General features: G+C 41.6%; 1 protein-coding gene across 20 annotated transcripts in view; it reads right to left on the reverse strand.

Annotated features, from left to right (window-relative positions):
• Positions 1 to 17,119, reverse strand: part of NRXN1 (neurexin 1) — a 1,137,472-nt gene that overhangs the window by 435,176 nt on the left and 685,177 nt on the right. The window contains exon 1 of one of the 20 annotated variants that reach the window (XM_007970680.3): positions 4,807 to 6,150. The exons of 16 other annotated variants lie outside the window; for them this stretch is intronic. In XM_007970680.3, the coding sequence (XP_007968871.1) occupies positions 4,807 to 5,059 (253 nt within the window). In that variant the 5' untranslated portion in view covers positions 5,060 to 6,150. Of the gene's footprint in view, positions 1 to 4,806; positions 6,151 to 17,119 lie in introns of those variants that run through there. 3 more of the 20 variants (XM_038006276.2, XM_038006274.2, XM_038006275.2) reach the window with 3 other exon arrangements.

Consider the following 17,119-nt stretch of genomic DNA (forward strand, 5'->3'; position numbering starts at 1 on the left):
AAACTTTATGTTTTTTGCGTTTATGCTTGGAAACTACCTATTTGTAAGGAAAAAAATGAATTTGCCTCTTTAAGGATTAACTCTTTCCAACAATAGCTTGGATTTTAAGAACTAAGTTGTAAACGTCTTGATGGTTCTGCCTCAGATATCTTGCCTCCTCCAACCTCACCTTGACTCTCACCCTTATTATTCTCTGGTCCTCCATGGTACATGGTACACAAACACAAACACATGCTCATAGTAGGAATTTATGATATATTTACTGAATGAATGAAAGAATGAATGAATGAATGAATGAACAATCTAAGAACTAAATCTATTAAAGTTTTAGACAACCAAAGAATTATTCTAAAGTGCCAGGGTTACTTGGATCATGATTGATTCAAAGATTCTTCCAAAAATATTAGCTGGCTATCTTGTTGAAAACAATATTTAAGCGATAAAAAATTTTGTCCAAGAACCCAAAGTAAGGAAAAGGTGTGGAACAGCAGTGTCTGTTTCAGCAGAATTGTCATAGCCAAAAACATTCTGGGTCACACATATAAATTTGTTACCAGCTAATTAATATTAAACATTAAAGCTAAGTATTTCCCCAATATAGAGAATACTGTCAAAGGTTTTGATAGCTCTCTTGGTTGCCACACAAAAGAGTAAAGGGATACTATGAAACAGTAACCTCCTGCCTCCTAGAAAAACAGAGAAACAAAAACCTCCCCAGTAGAATCAATGAAGTAATCTGCGGGACTCCAATGAGGTACCATCAGCTTTCTAACAGTGTGTGTTATTGTTAAAACATGCTTGAAGCAAAACCCTGGACCATGTATCTTGTAATTATTTCTTAAGAAATCAACCATTAAATGGCATAGAGGACTCTCTTAGTTTGAGTTTAAAAACCTCTGAGCTCATAGAATTGCTCTGGGCTATGGGCCATAGGCTTTGATTCTAATTCCTCTTTGACTCTGATCAGACATCTCGCTCCGTCTTTTGGCCTATTTATGGTATGCCTCAGTATCCCTACAGGAAAATCATATCCAAACCAAACTCACTCTGAAACCCTACCCATCCTCTTAGAAGTTTGGTATGTGCACTGAAAGTGTCTCAGAAAAAGAAACATTATAAATTCAAGATAAAATTATTATCCTTATATAACACCATTAAGTAACTTCAATTACAAACTACACTTTTAAAATCTGTTAACACTTCCTTCTGGGAAAGCCCTTTTGCCCTTTAATAGTGTAAGCTAATCATGGCAATGTAATTTCCGGAGCTCATATTTGTGGGAGGAGAAAGGCTGGCACTGGTGGCTTTCTCCTTCCTTTATCTCCTGAAATTATTGAGAGACTCTAAGCTAATTTTCTAAAGTATGCAGAGGCACTTAGGAAAGCTGGGAGCTGAGATGGGAACCTAAGCATTTAACTGACATCATTCCATGCTCCCCACATATGGCACATCACATAAGCAGTACTGGCTGAGCACACTGGTCTATTCTGGACTCTTGTTGGCGTTAAGTAGCATTCTTAATTACAAGCAGGCTTGCTTTTTATCATTTACAGTCACACAGTTCTCCCTTTATTTAACTAGAAAAAAAGCCACAATTTTTCTATGGAGGTAGTTTCACCATTTATGTTTTTGAGCAAATGCAAAATATAAAAAGACCCTGCAGTGTTCTCAAAACCTGCTTCTCACAGGCACTTAAAAAAATCCTCATCATAATCTCTGCAACTGGGTCAGCTTGCACAAAGATACTTGGGTAGCCATGAGCGCTCTCTGCACCCTGCAAACCTTGTAAGTGACACCTCATAATAGTGCAAATGAAGCATGGCAAGATGAGAAAATGAAGAAGAATGAACCTGGATAGTCAACCCAGCAGTTTTCAAAACATAGGAGACTCAATTTTATTCCTTAAAATATACCACACATGAATTTTTATTTTACACATTCAAGCATATACATGCATTCCGTATTATGAAAGAAAATGTCTTATGATTCACAGAAATTCTAATACAAACAAACAGCCTAGTTCATTTGTTCATCTAGCCATATATATTTGCAATAGTCTCAGATTTTGAACAAAACCTCATTTTCACCTGTCTTGACTTTCAGCTACGAATTTATCATACTGTCATTTACCTTTGTGCTTTCCCTTCACCCTCATCTATTAGGCTCAAGGGTTCTTTACTTGTGGGTCCTTTGTCCCAACAATTAGCAAAATATTCAGAGAGCTATTGACCCAACAAATTCAACCTCACCTCTTTCTTATTAGGTTTATCTTTAAGAAATCACCCTGCCTGCCGTGTTCTCAGTCCCTCTGCACTCACACTTCACCCCAGATCTCCATCCTTCACCCTAAGAGGCTTATTTTTTATCCTAATGTTCCTTGATTGTTCTATATAAAGTTAATTTTATTTTCAAAAGAGGGAAAGGATGAAGTATGAGAAATTCACACCTAGCTTTTATTTGGCAGGGGTTGATTACTGACAGGTAAGTTTGTGCCTCTGATTGAAAAAACAAAGAATCAGAAGAGGTGTAGCCTCTTCCAAAAGAGTGAATGTGAAGGAGGGTGGGCAGAATTCCAAAAATACACAAACACAACCATACAACAGAACCTTTGAAGGAAACAAAAAGTTATTTGACCCAAAAGAATAATACCAACCACTATACACACAACAATTTTCTCTACTATCCTATTCTTTCTCTTTTTCGATGACAGGCACCTCTGATTTTTCATTCACACGCAGAGACAATCACTGTATTCTGGAGGGAAAGAAATGTTTGTAAAGGCCAGCAGACGGCGCCTGACTGGGGTAGAAGCTGCAGTGGAGAGGAAAAAGGAGTGCCCCACTCTGCAGCAGGGCCCCTTGGTCTTCTCCTCTCCCATGTTCCCAGCGGCCTCATCCCTCTGGAGAGAAGCCGAGACACAGAAAAGGAGAAGTTGCATATGAGATTATTAGCCAAGTGTTCCCCACTGGCACAATTAGGTGCCCCACCCCCTGCATACCCCCATCTGCCTCACCGCACAAACCCCCGCTAGCTCTGTCTGCCCTTCCTGCACCCTGGCTCGCCTTCATCCCTCGGGACTCTCATAATTCTGCACGAAGGCAGGGCAGTGGTTGAGAACTGCATTCAGGTAAAGGGAGCAACAAGCTCCTAGAATACTGTGGGCTTGTGGTGAGATCACCAGAAACTCCTTATTCTTTCAGCGGGATCTAATCTCTGTTACTTATAACAAAGAATCCCTGGCTTGGGACATCACTCTTGTCTCCATACTAGACACTCTTAACTGGAGAGAATTCCTGGGAGGGAACTAGGAGAAGGAGAAAGGAATCAATTCCTAGAACCCACAGGGATGTGTTTTTTTTCCTATTGTGCTCCCAAAGAGGGCTTGCTAGGACTTGGTCTCTCTTCAGTTAGATTATGCTATAGTTTTTCATATCTAACCAGAATTGTCCCCAGGTAGGAAGCCCCCGCCCACTCCGCATCCATGGAATAAAGGGTCATCCTGGTAGCACTAGCATCTGCTCAGGGCAGAGCAAACTCATAAGGAGTGGGGCAAAGGATTCCAAGGTGAAAAAAGTCTGAAAGGTGACCGGTCCTGCAAGAAAGAGGTGGAAAATGGATATAAAGAAAGTGCCCACAACTTTTGCTCTGCTTTCTAAAAGAGTGCATTTTACACTGAGAGAGAAGAAAAATTGGGAGTGGGGAACGACTCACAAAACCAGATTGATGTTTTACTTTTTGGCAATTCGGGAAATCTGGAATAGACATTTATCTGAAAATTAGAGGAATCCGGCCTCACAGTGCTGGTCACTCTGGAGGAGAAAGCTGCCAACCAAGGGTTTTCTCTACACTCTAGCTATTTTCAAAGGGACAGGGCATTAGGAGAATAGTTTCCCTTAGCTCTAACTTCTCCTTCTCCAGGCAGACCTCCGGGCTTAGTCCAGCTGGCAATGAATGACTTGCCCTTCTTGGAAAGCATTAAACACTGAAGGAGGAAGTAAGACCTCCCTCTTTCCAACAGCCTTCAGACATGATCCTCAGGGAGATGGCTATGTGTAGTCAAGCCTCTCTCTGTTCCATTTAGAAAATAACTCAGCCTAATTACCAAGGAAAAGGCATATATTTATGTGCAGAGTGGATGGAAGAGGAATGGTGTCCAGAGGTCCCCTCCATCCCTGGTAAGGGTTGGCCCGCATTAGAGGGGGTGCCTCGGTTGCCCTCCTACCTTCTCCAATTAAGGGAAGGCGTGGGGGCAAAAGTAATCGGCCTCCTGTTGAGTGAGTCCCAGGACTGCTTTGCTGTCACTGCAGTCTGGGCGCACTTTGGAGGAATGTGCGGGCTGGAATCTCTCCCTCCCCCGGGCCAGAGAAGATGGGCAGGAGGTGGGGCAGCATACACAGCACAGACAAAAGGTTCTGCAGAGCCCTCTTCTCTCCGGTGCTCAGGTCCCTTAGCTAAGCGCGGCGCCCCATCCGGCCACTGAGTGACCTTCTGGCAAGTGACGCCCCCTTCCCGCAGGGCCCAGCCGCGCGACCCGGGCTGGTCCTTTAGTAGGTGCCCACATCTCTCTCCCAGCACCTCGACAAGGAACGCCCCTCCCACCCCTCACCACCAACAACCGCGACGCCTTCCCCCATTCCCTTTCTATTGTCTTCAAAGAGATAAGTGTCTCGCAACAAGCACACCCAAATGCACCTCCCTTTTGTCGAGCTCCCATTTCTCTGAGCCATAGGAGCCCAGGAGCGAGTGCAGGGTAGAAAGGGGGGAGCGAAGGGGGTAACCCGCGAGAACTTGGCATCGCAGACCCACCGTGTCCGCCTCGCAAGGATGCCGGTGACCTGTAGATTGCAATAGGCACTGAATGATGCTTGCTGCTGCCATGGAAATGGTGGATGTGGTGCGCTCCCAAACTGGACGCCCCCCACGCCACTCCTAGGAGGCCGCTGAGGGTGAGCGGGACTATCCAAAGCAGGGCCAGGCGCCCCCCTGCGCCGCCGCCGCCGCCTCCGCCGACCCCGGGCGAGCCCAGCTCGGCGCCGCACCGGAGCATCCTCTGGTACATGGCGGGGCGCCCGCCGAGGGGCAGCCGCCGCGGGAGGCAAAGTTTGGGGCGCGGGGAGAGGAGAGGGCGCAGGGGAGCGGGCGGCGCGGGGTGGGCTGAGGGGCCGGCCGCCTCACCGCGCCAGGGCACCCATCCTCTCCCTCCTTCGGACAGTCTTCTCGGGGTCCTGGAGTCCGCCGTGCCTAGCACCCCAAACAATCCGAAACATAGCCGAGGCGAATGCAGCTGGAGAGGGGCTTGTCCGGAAAGGCAGCCCCGGGAACGGCAAGCACGGAGCGGGTGGCTGCTCCCAGATTTCCAGGGCTCCAGGTTCTCGAGAGATACTCCCAAAGAGTTTCGGGCGAGAGTGCGTGCCGGCGGGTAGGGGGCCGAGAAATTGTTTAAAGCTCCTCCCGGAGGGTCCTCACTTCTACATGACAGCCATCCACCGCGAATCCACTAGGTAAATCCATTTAGCTTTGTGTGCGGGGACTAGGGAGGCCACTTCGCCGGCCCAACCTCCTTTCAAGACAGAAGCAGACCCCATGGAATCCAGGCGCCCCTTCCCTCCATTCAGCCCCGGCTGGCTCGCCAGCTAGCGCCAGCCTCCCCCGGGCTGCGCGCGGAGCAGCGGCGCGCATCGCCTGCTCCCGAGGCAATCTCCGCGTCCGCCGCCTCCTGACACTTACGCCCGGCGAGGGGTTCAGAGGGAAGAGTGCGCCCTTCTGAAGGAAGTGGGAATCGAACGGGGGAAAGACAGCTGAGAAGAAGACGCGGACGAAGGAGTAAGGGAGAGAAACAGAAAAAGAAAAAGAAAAAAAGAAAGAAAGAAAAGAAAAACCACACACGCTGGTGAAGCAAGGGGCTCTATGCAAATCTGCAGTCTCCAAACAGCAAATCACTGAAGCTCGGATGCAATGCAGAGGACGAGCCTATGTAACGAGGGAGGCTGGTCTAGCTTCCCACGAAAATCGCCCTGCTTTGCCTCTCCCTTGCATTCTCCACGCATCAAAGGGACACGTGTAAGTCGAAACGGGAACACCTAAAAAGCAACTCTCCCTTCACCAGGTGATCCCTCCATCTGAACTACAATGGCAAATGGCACCCTTCCCCTACCCAATGGTTTAGATGTAACCAGTGTCTTTAGAGATCTTAAAAGGGATAGAATTCGGGTCTTTTTATTGGACCAAACTTGTTCTACCAGGTGTTTAAACCCAATCTGTTAAATATGGCTTGACACCTTGTACTCAAGCATCAGTTGTGATGATCTGTTAATCACATACATTATTCATAACATGGATTCTTCTTCCCACTACCATACTATATCTCATATAAGGCAGTGGAAGTTCAGGGGACCAAAACTCACAAGGAGGGAAAAGGATGCATTAATTTGGCAGCTGCAGAAGAGGCAGAAAGTGGAAGAATGGGAAGAGACGAAGAGAAGGGTCAGGAGAGAAACAGGAAGAAAGCAGAAAAGAAAGAAATGGCATGAATAAAATTGCTTGTATTTCAGCCAGTATTTTGGGAATATTTAAGAACTTCCAAGATCTCTCGGAAGCCCCGCTGTGAGGATCTTTGCTAAGGGTGGAACTCCTCCTTTCTCTCATCCTGTCTTATAAAGAAAATAGCATCAGGAAATGAAAATTCCTAAATCTAGTGCCCCCAAGGGAAAGAGGACATTTATATGCTGTTGATGAAACACAGCATCTTTAACTGAAAGCTGTGTGTCCTAGATGAAAGACCAGCAAAGCCAGCACACATTTAAGAGTAGAAATCTAGCAATACAAGTAGACTTGGCTAGGAGGACCACAGACACTGGAAGCTGGTGATTAAGACTTGGGACTACGATTTAAACATTTCCCTGGTTTCCAAAAGATGATAAAAAACTATGACATGTCCAGTGGTCGGCCATTTTTTTTTTGGGGGGGGGTCTTTATTTCTATTTAAAGCCAAAAGAAAGAAACTTTCAACCATGAGACTCTGAGATTCAACCATGAGACTCTGATGCCCACTATATAGTGTCCAGTGGCCCCCAAATCACACCTGTATCAATCACACATCTCACCTTCCTGTCAAAAGTTTATTTTATTATATTTAAAGGTAATTCTTCAGTAGTATATTGATTGAAACAGTTCAGCCTTGCTAAACACAATGCTTTTATCTATTTAAATATGCCATGTCTCTCAACTTTCCACAGCTGCTCAAAGACCAGCAGAAGCAAAATCTATCATTTTCCACTGTGAACTGTTTCTGCCCTTGTCCCCAGTCATTTCTTATTCTTTTTGTTATTTTGCAACATATGTATTTTAATTCACTAACAAGAGTCGTGATTATTCATTTTAAAAATATCAAAGAGAGCTTCAAAAAGAAAAGGAAAATCATCCACACAGTATGTTTTCAAGACCACAGGTCCATATTCTGAATTTGACATTTCATAGTGTTAGCATGGAAAGAGCACTGGATTAGGAGTTAGGAAATCTGTGCTGCATTTTGGATGCCACCATTTACTGGTTACATCACATTAGTTACCGAGTCTTTCCCTGAGGCACTGTGGCTTCCTTTATAAAATAGTCATGTTTCTATCTTTCCTAACAATCCCACAGGGTAGAAAGGATATCATGCAATATTTAATGTTGGTGTTCTTTAAAATATATCAAATGCTCCCTGCAGTGATGACATTATGTCTCTTCTCTCATACAGGTCTAACATACTCAAGCTGATCACTATGTACAATACGTTCAGTTGCTTTCCATCTAAAAGATATGTAGAGCATTGCATTGTTCTCCAATACCCTCATATATTGTGTTAATCTGTCCTTCCCTCCCAAAATAAATGGCAGATTCCTGAAGGGGACAAAAGTCAAGTCTTCATTCCTACTCCCTCTAGTGTCCAGCATATGTGAAACATATCTAGTCTCTTAGTACTTACAGTCAATTCTCATTATTCACAGTAGTTGTGGCAAATAAAGTCGCTATGAACACTGAATTAGCAAATACTGAACCATTGCTCCTATGGGAAAATATATGGCTAGGGTTCCTGCAAACCTCTGATCACATTTTTCATGACTGAATCAATCCATTACCTTGTTTCATGTATTTCTGAATGATAATGATACCTTCTTTAATACATAATGTTGATTCATTAACATTGAACTCACGACCAGCAGCACTCTAACTCATATCTGAAAGAAGGATATCTAATATGTATTTTCTCCATAAGACACATCACATCTTTCTTGCATTTAGGAACATCAGACAGCCCTTTGGCATTATGCTTGAGGGTCATTTTAAACAGCAAAGTCACCTAAGTAAAGCACAAAAATGTGGTGCTAAAAAAGACCTAAAATAGCGCATTTGTTTACAGTGTGAGAGCTGAAACAAGAAGCAAGCCAATAGTCTTGTTCAACTTCAGCCAGGAACCTGTATAGTGAGAACACCAATGTTTTGCCATTCTCTGCATGTTTGCTAAGGATCACCAAAGTGCCACAGGCTACAAATAAATAACAAGGATCAACTGTATTTCTTATTCTCTTGATTGCTAGGAATGGATAGGGCTGGGATTTTGGAGAGTGATTTGTATAACGAAAAGCCATAGAAATAGAATAAGGGTAGAAGATTGAGAATAACTTTCCCAAGAACATTCAATTAGGAAGATGCTTCCCCTCCTCTCCCACTCCCTCACCTGTCTTATATTGTCTGGGGCCTTGGGACATAAAGGCAGGGTTAGAGAAAGGATAGGCCAGAAATCTTAGTTTTATGGTAGTCTCAAGAGCTAAAGAGAAAATATTTATGGCTGCCTCAAAAGAAGAAATTGCCGTAGTCTTCCAGGCAGATGTCTAGGGTACCTTTGCAATACTTAGGGGGTTCTAGGGTGGATTCTGTGTTACAGATACAGCAATATTTGTTATAAATGATTGTAATTTTGTGGAACAAGGAGCAATTCTCTGTCTAGATAGTGTAGAAAAAGTATTGTGGGCAAAAGCATGACTAATCTGGATGAAGCAAATAAAGCTTGTGTGTACCCATTAATTTGTGTCTCTTCAGCTAGTCAGTCTTTGTGCTTGCAATTGTGTTATCTAAGGGAAACTGAGGCAGCATCTCACAAATTGTTCTCAGGTGATTAAAGAACTGGTTAGAGGAAACGCGGTTTTTGGCTAACTGTAATTTATTCTAAAAAAATTCAGCACAGACAGTGTGACATAAGTGTTTCTTAACACTGTCTGTACCCCGAGAGTGTCAGTGCCTTTATGAGGAATTTATGCCCCAACATCTCAGTCAGAATTACAGAAGACAGCGGTGGTTTCTAGAAGACTTGGGCTACTATCATCTCTAATTATGATGTGGCTGTGCTCATTAGTTATAATATCTGTTGAAAATAAGTTATCACCGGTGAAATTAAGGGCTTGTAAATTTGTCCAATGAAAGTGAGGAAGAAGTTATCCTTGGTGAAATCATTAATAGGAAAGATGAGTGAATTAACTAAATTTTACCTGAACATACCTCACTTCTATATAAATCGAGCCTCTAAGAGGCCTTTCACCCTTTGCTATGATGAATTGTTCCATAATAATAGTAATAATAAAAACTAACACTTGTTTCTAGCATACCACTCTGAGTGATTTAAATGAATTAATTCACATAATCATTACAAAATGATATGAGGTAGGTACTATTGTTGATCCCTAACAATCCTTAGTCACTTAATTCTGAGAGATGGTGAGGTGGGTGCTACCACTGAAATACTGTCATATTTGCTTCAGGAAAACCATTTTTTGCAAGACATTATTTTCAGGTACCTTAAAGAATGAAGAGCTGGAACTTCACCAAGCTTCTGGAATAGGCTATAAAGTTTTGTGCCTACTCATTAGTAAATGTCTGTATCTGTAGCAGAAGTTGGTCTTGGTCTTGCATTCATTATAAGCTGTACTTGTGTGAACTTTTGGAAACGGAGTTAACACTCACTTGCCACCAACAACCATGGCTACTGAGATCTACCTAAAAGAACCTAAGGACTGTATGTGCTAAGCTGTCCTAAGCCCACTCATACCTGATGATTTATCATGAACAAGAATACAGGTAGCCTAAGTTGAACAACATTTACAAAATGAGAGATGGATTTGAAGGCTGAGAGGAAAAGACAAAAGAAATAGAAAGAGATGGAAGAGGAGAGTGAGTGGAAGAGGGAGATTCTGGAGAAATGGGAAGACAGGCTATTTCAAGTTATTTCTTCATATTGCAAAAATCAACCTTTTTGTCTCAAGAAACAGGATGGTTGTCCGGCAGACACTTTCATCCTTTTCATATTTTCCTTAAGCTTAATTGGAAACCCTTGAAGCTCAGTATTAAGCTTTTTAAATAGAAAAGTAGACACTGAAAACAGCAGAGGGGAAGTATATTAAAACCCACAGGCAGCACTAATATTTTAAAAATTAAAAATCAGAAGAGTGTCAGTCTTGTATTTTGCATTTCTACCAGTATCAGCATAAAGAAAAGATAAGCAGACCCCACATATCCATCTACCTACTTGTCTGAGTTGGAACTGAGAGTCAGTAAAGAGGGGTAGACTCAGAAGAGGGTTTGTTCTAGAGAGTTGTAAAGATAAACCCCTGATCCTGCTACCCCTCTGGATGATTGCAGGTCCCTAAGAGTAAGATCAGAAAATGAGAGTAAGAGCACTGAGAATGAAAATAATAATGATAGTAATAATGCCAGGCTAAAAGCATCTCTGGAGATTTACTACAATCTTTTTATTATTCAGATGATAAACTTGTGTTACAGAAAAGTCAAGTTTGTTTATGAAGTGTTTACTCATCTTGAAGAACACTTTCATCTCCAACCACCAACAGTCCAGTCATAGATACAGATTGGTGGATTCAGTCAACTTAGCTATTACCTAGCTCCTCCCCAATGATATAACAAATCAGAGGGAGTGCTGGGGATCAAGATGAGCCCATATGGTACTCAAGTCGCTCAAACTGAATTAAAGCCTAGATGTGCAGTTTGACTTGGGAACATGACTAGATTTATTCAAGTCAAGATTAGTTGTGTTTAGGTCTGAAATATTCTATAATCTCTATCTTGTCTTCCATCTGATTTAATACAAATTTCATTTTTGGTGTCGTGCATAAAACTTGGTGCTGAAGTACCAAGTCAGGGTCATAGAGATTTCACTATAACTGCACATTCAAGTGTTGCAGGCATCACAGGGGCACCAAGCAATCATATGCCATCTTTTAATCACTGTCAGCTTATATAGTTTGTAGAACTGTTTTAACCGACTTCTGTTGGTGACAAACGCTTCCTAGGCTCATACTCTTCATAATGTAGTGTGGCAACATGAGACTGGAGTGCCTGACTATGAGTGTGAATCCAAGCTTCATTATTTTTATTCATCTGACATTTAGTTTAAGGGCCCCTTGTCCCAGTTTCCTCATCTGGAAAAGGACTATAACGCTATACGTAATGAAATTGGAACCATTTCTAAAATCTATTAAACACATAATAAATATAAGTTATTACTCTTTATCCATGTGTACTTAGTTAGCTTATTTATTCTTTATTCAGAGGTACTTTATGCCAAAGACATAAAGATAATGAGCTGCGATGTGGTTTTTAATTTGGCCATATTCTAAAGTCTTCCCACTCAGTCTATAGTCAAGCTCAGCCACTTCTTAATGTATTACCACAGCCTCTGTTTCTCTAAATCTGCGTTGCTCAAACTTTAGTGTGCATAGGAGATACACTAGAGGGGCTAGAGGGGCTTTTTAAATCACAGATTGCTTTGCTTTTGATTCCCTTAATCTTTCGAGACCCCTGATAATTTGCATTTCTAATAAGTTTCCAGGTGATACTGAAGCAGCTAGTCTGGGGGAATGCCAAGGTCCTTGTTTCAGGTTTTATTAACTAACACATGGAGAGCTTTCTCATTAAGCTCCTTACCAATGATCTCACCTCCCCTTAGTTGATCCTCTATAACTACAGCCAGATCAGCGTTCCCTAAACATTGATAATAGTGTTGTTCCCAGTTCTCTTCTTTAAAGCATTCTTTAAAAACTGCAAGATGTCTATTATATAAACCTATTTGTTCTCATCTCACACCATGTAACTATAAATTCTCTTTACTATAATTAGAAAAAATATTCTATTTTCCTTCTCATCTTTTGTATTCGAGCTATTTTATCTGTTGTCTTGCCAGTGGCTATGAGCAGGAACTCAGACACTACACTAGGGTTCAATTCTTGCTTCTACTAACTTGCTAGCTATGTGGCCTTGGGCAGGTTATTCAAACTCAGTTTTCCCATCTGTAAAAAAGGTTAATTGTAGGGTTGTTGTGAGGATTAAATGAGTTGACAAATTTAAAGCATTTAAAATACAATAGTGCCTAGAGTATGTGTGTGTGTATATATACACACACTAGCTTACTGTCTAGAGTGTGTATATATATATATATATATATACACATATATATACACATACACACACACTAGGTTTTTGCTCTTGTTTTCTGAAATGGGTTATTTTTCCTCTTGTTTTATGGTGGGGAGAAAATAAATCAGAATTTATGATAATATTGTTTTCCATATAATACCTAATACTGGTCATCCAAATACTCACCATAACAAAACTAAACTAAACTAAACAGCAACAAAAATTTAAAAGTCCCTTCCAGGTCTGGGCACATCAGGCCTCCAGTCCAACCAGCATCAGCTAGAGAAAAGATCAATGCCACGAACTGACAACCTGGTGTCTGTCTGCCTGAATTCCAAGACACTGTCTGTCACATACATCTATCACTGCAGAAAGAAGCATGAGATTGTTGAGAACAACTAGAACTGGAAGGACAAGTCTAAGGCAAGTTAGGGTAATATTAAGACTAAAGCATAACTTCCAAATTCTCTAGTAAACACAGATACTCAAACCGGGAACCAGAAATCATGTACCATATGTTTAATTTATTGAATGTCCAAGCACTCAGAGCATAAACCAATTTGATTTACTTTCCGAATGTATGTTGTGGAGCATATATTACCATTGAATGCACTGAAAGGAATTTAATCATGCAATTCAAATTGAATCTCTATTTGGGATCTATAATCTAATCCCCACCCAATTCAAGAATTCAGGAGATATATATACATATATACACACATATATATAAATAAATATACACACACACATATATATAAAAATATATACACACACACATATAAATATATATACATTTATATATATTTTTAGGTTACATATTTTGTCAGAGATATTTTGATGTTAATACTATAGATAAGTTGGTATGACTATTCTACTATCAAGACCTTTTTACCAGGTAAAATTAAAATTCTTTCGCATGTTATATTAAGCCCTTTAAAATGTGCCTCCATGCCACTTATTTTACTTTCATTTCAACATTTGCCACTTTCACCACAAACACCTCAGGTTTCAGCCACATAAACTTCTCACTCTTCCATAAAACACACTGCACGCTTTTTGTTGTTGTTTTTACTTTGACATAGCCCGTGCTATTCTCTCTGTAAAACTATCTTTTCTACTTCCTTCCTCTCTTGGTATTGTATTAATTGTTCTGTCAAATGTTAATACATATTTCTCCATTGGAAAAATTTCTGAACTCTGTCATTTTTTTTGCTACCTTCTCAAGTGTAGAATATTACAAATACCTAAAAATTAGTGAAGATATGTAACAGTCTATTCACATTACTGCTGTGCAGAATAAATGATGATCAAAGCAACTGGTTAAGTCTACCACTATGTTTAGTGGTTGAAATCACCAAAGCCAACAGAGAGACTAAACAAATCCTCTTCAATTTATCCTTACATGTTTATTGGTGAGTTACTTGTATTATCTAAAATATGTAGGAAGTTTAGGCTTAATTTTAATTTGAATGCTAAGTAAGCTGGTTATAAAGAATGATGGAATTCATTGTCATATTATCCTACTCATGTTATAAACAGATGTCTTTCTTTTCCATACTTCATAAAAAAATAAAAGAAAGTACCGCCAAGCTAAGATGCTTGCTGCCAAGCTGAATTACAGAACAAGCATTTATAGCCAACTTATAAATTCTTAACTATAGGGTTTTATAATGGAAATACTGTCACCATTTTCACTATAACCATTCAAATAATATTACTATAGAAAAACTTACCATCTAATGTATTTTTTTCTGGAATGGATGACGGAAGACTAGCTATAAGAGTTGGAAAATTTTCAATAGCTTAATTCAAACTGCACAATTATTCCAATAGTTCAAGTCTCTTAGAATATTGATTTTAAAATAAGATGTATATGCTACAAAACATTTATTCTTAAAAGATAGGAAATTGTTTGATGCCTGTATAAGAAATATGACTTCTGAGGCATTTTGAAAAATCATTAATCAATGTTGTTTTTTAAAAACCGTCTTATTTTTGTTTTGTAAAAGAATTACTTTGCCTCACATTTTCTCTGTTTTATTGCTGAGATGATTCCCCTGGAGAACTGTGTGTTTATCTTGACAGGTGTTAGTAGATCCACAGACCTCTGTGGAATTGTTCCTAGTTGCGTTCAAGTACAGTAGAAAACATTATGCCTGCAAAGTAATGAACTTACCTTATTGCATTCTAAATAAAATAAACCACACAGCAAGTGGAATTAATCTACTAATGTCTTCCTAATGAAGCTTTCATTAGACATATGGTGTGGTCTTCAAAATTTAACTCATGACAGGTATTAAAACAAAGCATATCTGATGATTTTTAAAAGAATATTTGATGATTGCCTCTTACATTATTTTTAAATGAACTAGTTTACATTCAGATTGCTTTAGGCACCTAATCAAAGAGATACAAGAAACTATCTAGACTTAAGAATTTTTTAAAATCAAATAGAAGAAACAAATGTCTCACTACCAATGCCCTTAAGTAATGTAAACTGGGCCAGGTGCTCAGGCCTGAAATCTCAGCACTTTGAAAGGCAGAGGCAGAAGGATCCCTGGAGACTGCAAGTTTGAGACCAGCTTGAGCAACATAAGGAGACCCTATCTCTACAAAAAATTAAAAAATTAGGCAGGCATGGTGGTATATATGTGTGGTGCTAGTTAACACAGGAGGATCCCTTTAACCCAGATCAAGGCAGCAGTGAGTGATGATAAGGCCATGGTGCTCCAGCCTGGGTGACAGAGAGATCCCATCTCTACATAAACAAATAAATAATACATTTATTTATTTATTTTTATTATTATTATTATTTTTGAGACTAAGTTTCACTCTTGTTGCCCAGGTTGGAGTGCAATGGGGCAATCTCGGCTCATCACAACCTCCGCCTCCTAGGTTTGGACGACTCTCCTGCCTCAGCCTCCCGAGTAGCTGGGATTACAGGCATGCGCCACCACACCTGGCTAATTTTGTATTTTTAGTAGAGATAGGGTTTCTCCATGTTGGTCAGGCTGGTATCGAACTCCCAACCTCAGGTGATCCACTTACCTCGGTCTCCTAAAGTGCTGGGATTACAGGTGTGAGCTATTGCACCCCGGCATATTTTTATTTATTTATGTGCTATTCTCATATTGAAGGGAGGGGCAAATTTCCAATTTCCTGTGCAGTGTAAAATTTCATGCATTAATAAAATTTATAAGGCAAATAATAAGAATGAAACTGTTTTCACAGTGGTTTGATTTAAAAGTAGCAAACTGGATTCCTGGGCAAGATGGCCAAATAGGAACAGCTCCGGTCTGCAGCTCCTAGCAAGACCAATGCAGAAGGCAGGTGATTTCCACATTTTCACCTGAGGTACCTGGTTCATCTCACTGGGACTGGTTAGACAGTGGATGCGCCCACAGAGGGCAAGCCAAAGCAGGGTGGGGCGTCGCCTAACCCAGGAAGCACAAGAGGTCAGGAAACTCCCTCTCCTAGCAAAGTGAAGCCGGTGAGGGACTGTGCCATAAGGGATGGTACTGTCCGGCCCAGACACTAGGCTTTTCCCATGGTCATCACCACCTACAGACCAGGAGAATTCCTCTGGTGCCTACACCACAAGGGTCCTGGGTTTCAAGCACAAAACTAGGTGGCTATTTGGGCAGACACCAAGCTAGCTGCAGGAGTTATTTTTTTGTACAACAGTGGTGCCTGGAACGCCAGCGAGTCAGAACCGTTCACTCCCCTGGAAAGCAGTGTGAAGCCAGGAAGCCAAGTGGCCTTGTTCAGTGAATCACTCCTCTCTGGAGCCCACTGGCTTGAAATTCTTGCTGTCAGCACGGCAGCTTGAAGTCGACCTGGGATGCTCAAGCTTGGTGGGGGGAGGGACGTCCACCATTACTGAGGCTTGAGCAGGTGGTTTTCCCTTCACAATGTAAACAAACCTGCTGGGAAGTTTGGACTGGGCAGAGCCCACCACAGCACCACAAAACCGCTGTAGCCAGACTGCCTCTCTAGATTCCTGCCCTCTGGGCAGGGCATCTCTGAAAAAAAGGCAGCAACCCCAGTCAGGAACTAATAGATAAAACTCCCATCTCCCTGGGATAGAGCACATGGGGGAAGGGACGGCTATTAGTGCAGCTTCAGCCAACTTAAACGTTCCTGCCTGCCGGCTCTGAAGAGAGCAGCAGATCTCCCAGCACAGTGCTTGAGCTCTGCTAAGGGATACACTGCCTTCTCAAATGGGTCCCTGATCCCTGTGTCTCCTGATGGGGGGACAACTCCCTGCATGGGTCGACAGACAACTCATACAGGAGAGCTCCAGCTGGCATCTGGCAGGTGTCCCTCTGGGACGAAGCTTCCAGAAGTGGGCAAGTAGCTATCTTTGCTCTTCTGCAGCCTCTGCTGGCAAACAGGGTCTGGAGTGGACCCCCCAGCAAACTCCAGCAGACCTGCAGGAGACTGTTAGAAGGAAAAGTAACAGAAAGGAAAACTAACAAACAGAAAGCAATAGCATCGACATCAACAAAAAGAACAACCACACAAAAACTCCATCTGAAGTTTACCAACAGTAAAGACCAAAGGTAGATACATCCACAAAGATGAGGAAAAACAGTGCAAAAAGGCTGAAAATTTCAAAAACTGGAATGCCTCTTCTCCTTCAAAGGATCACAGT

This window comes from Chlorocebus sabaeus, chromosome 14, assembly GCF_047675955.1.
Source record: "Chlorocebus sabaeus isolate Y175 chromosome 14, mChlSab1.0.hap1, whole genome shotgun sequence".
Taxonomy (NCBI): Eukaryota; Metazoa; Chordata; class Mammalia; order Primates; family Cercopithecidae; genus Chlorocebus; species Chlorocebus sabaeus.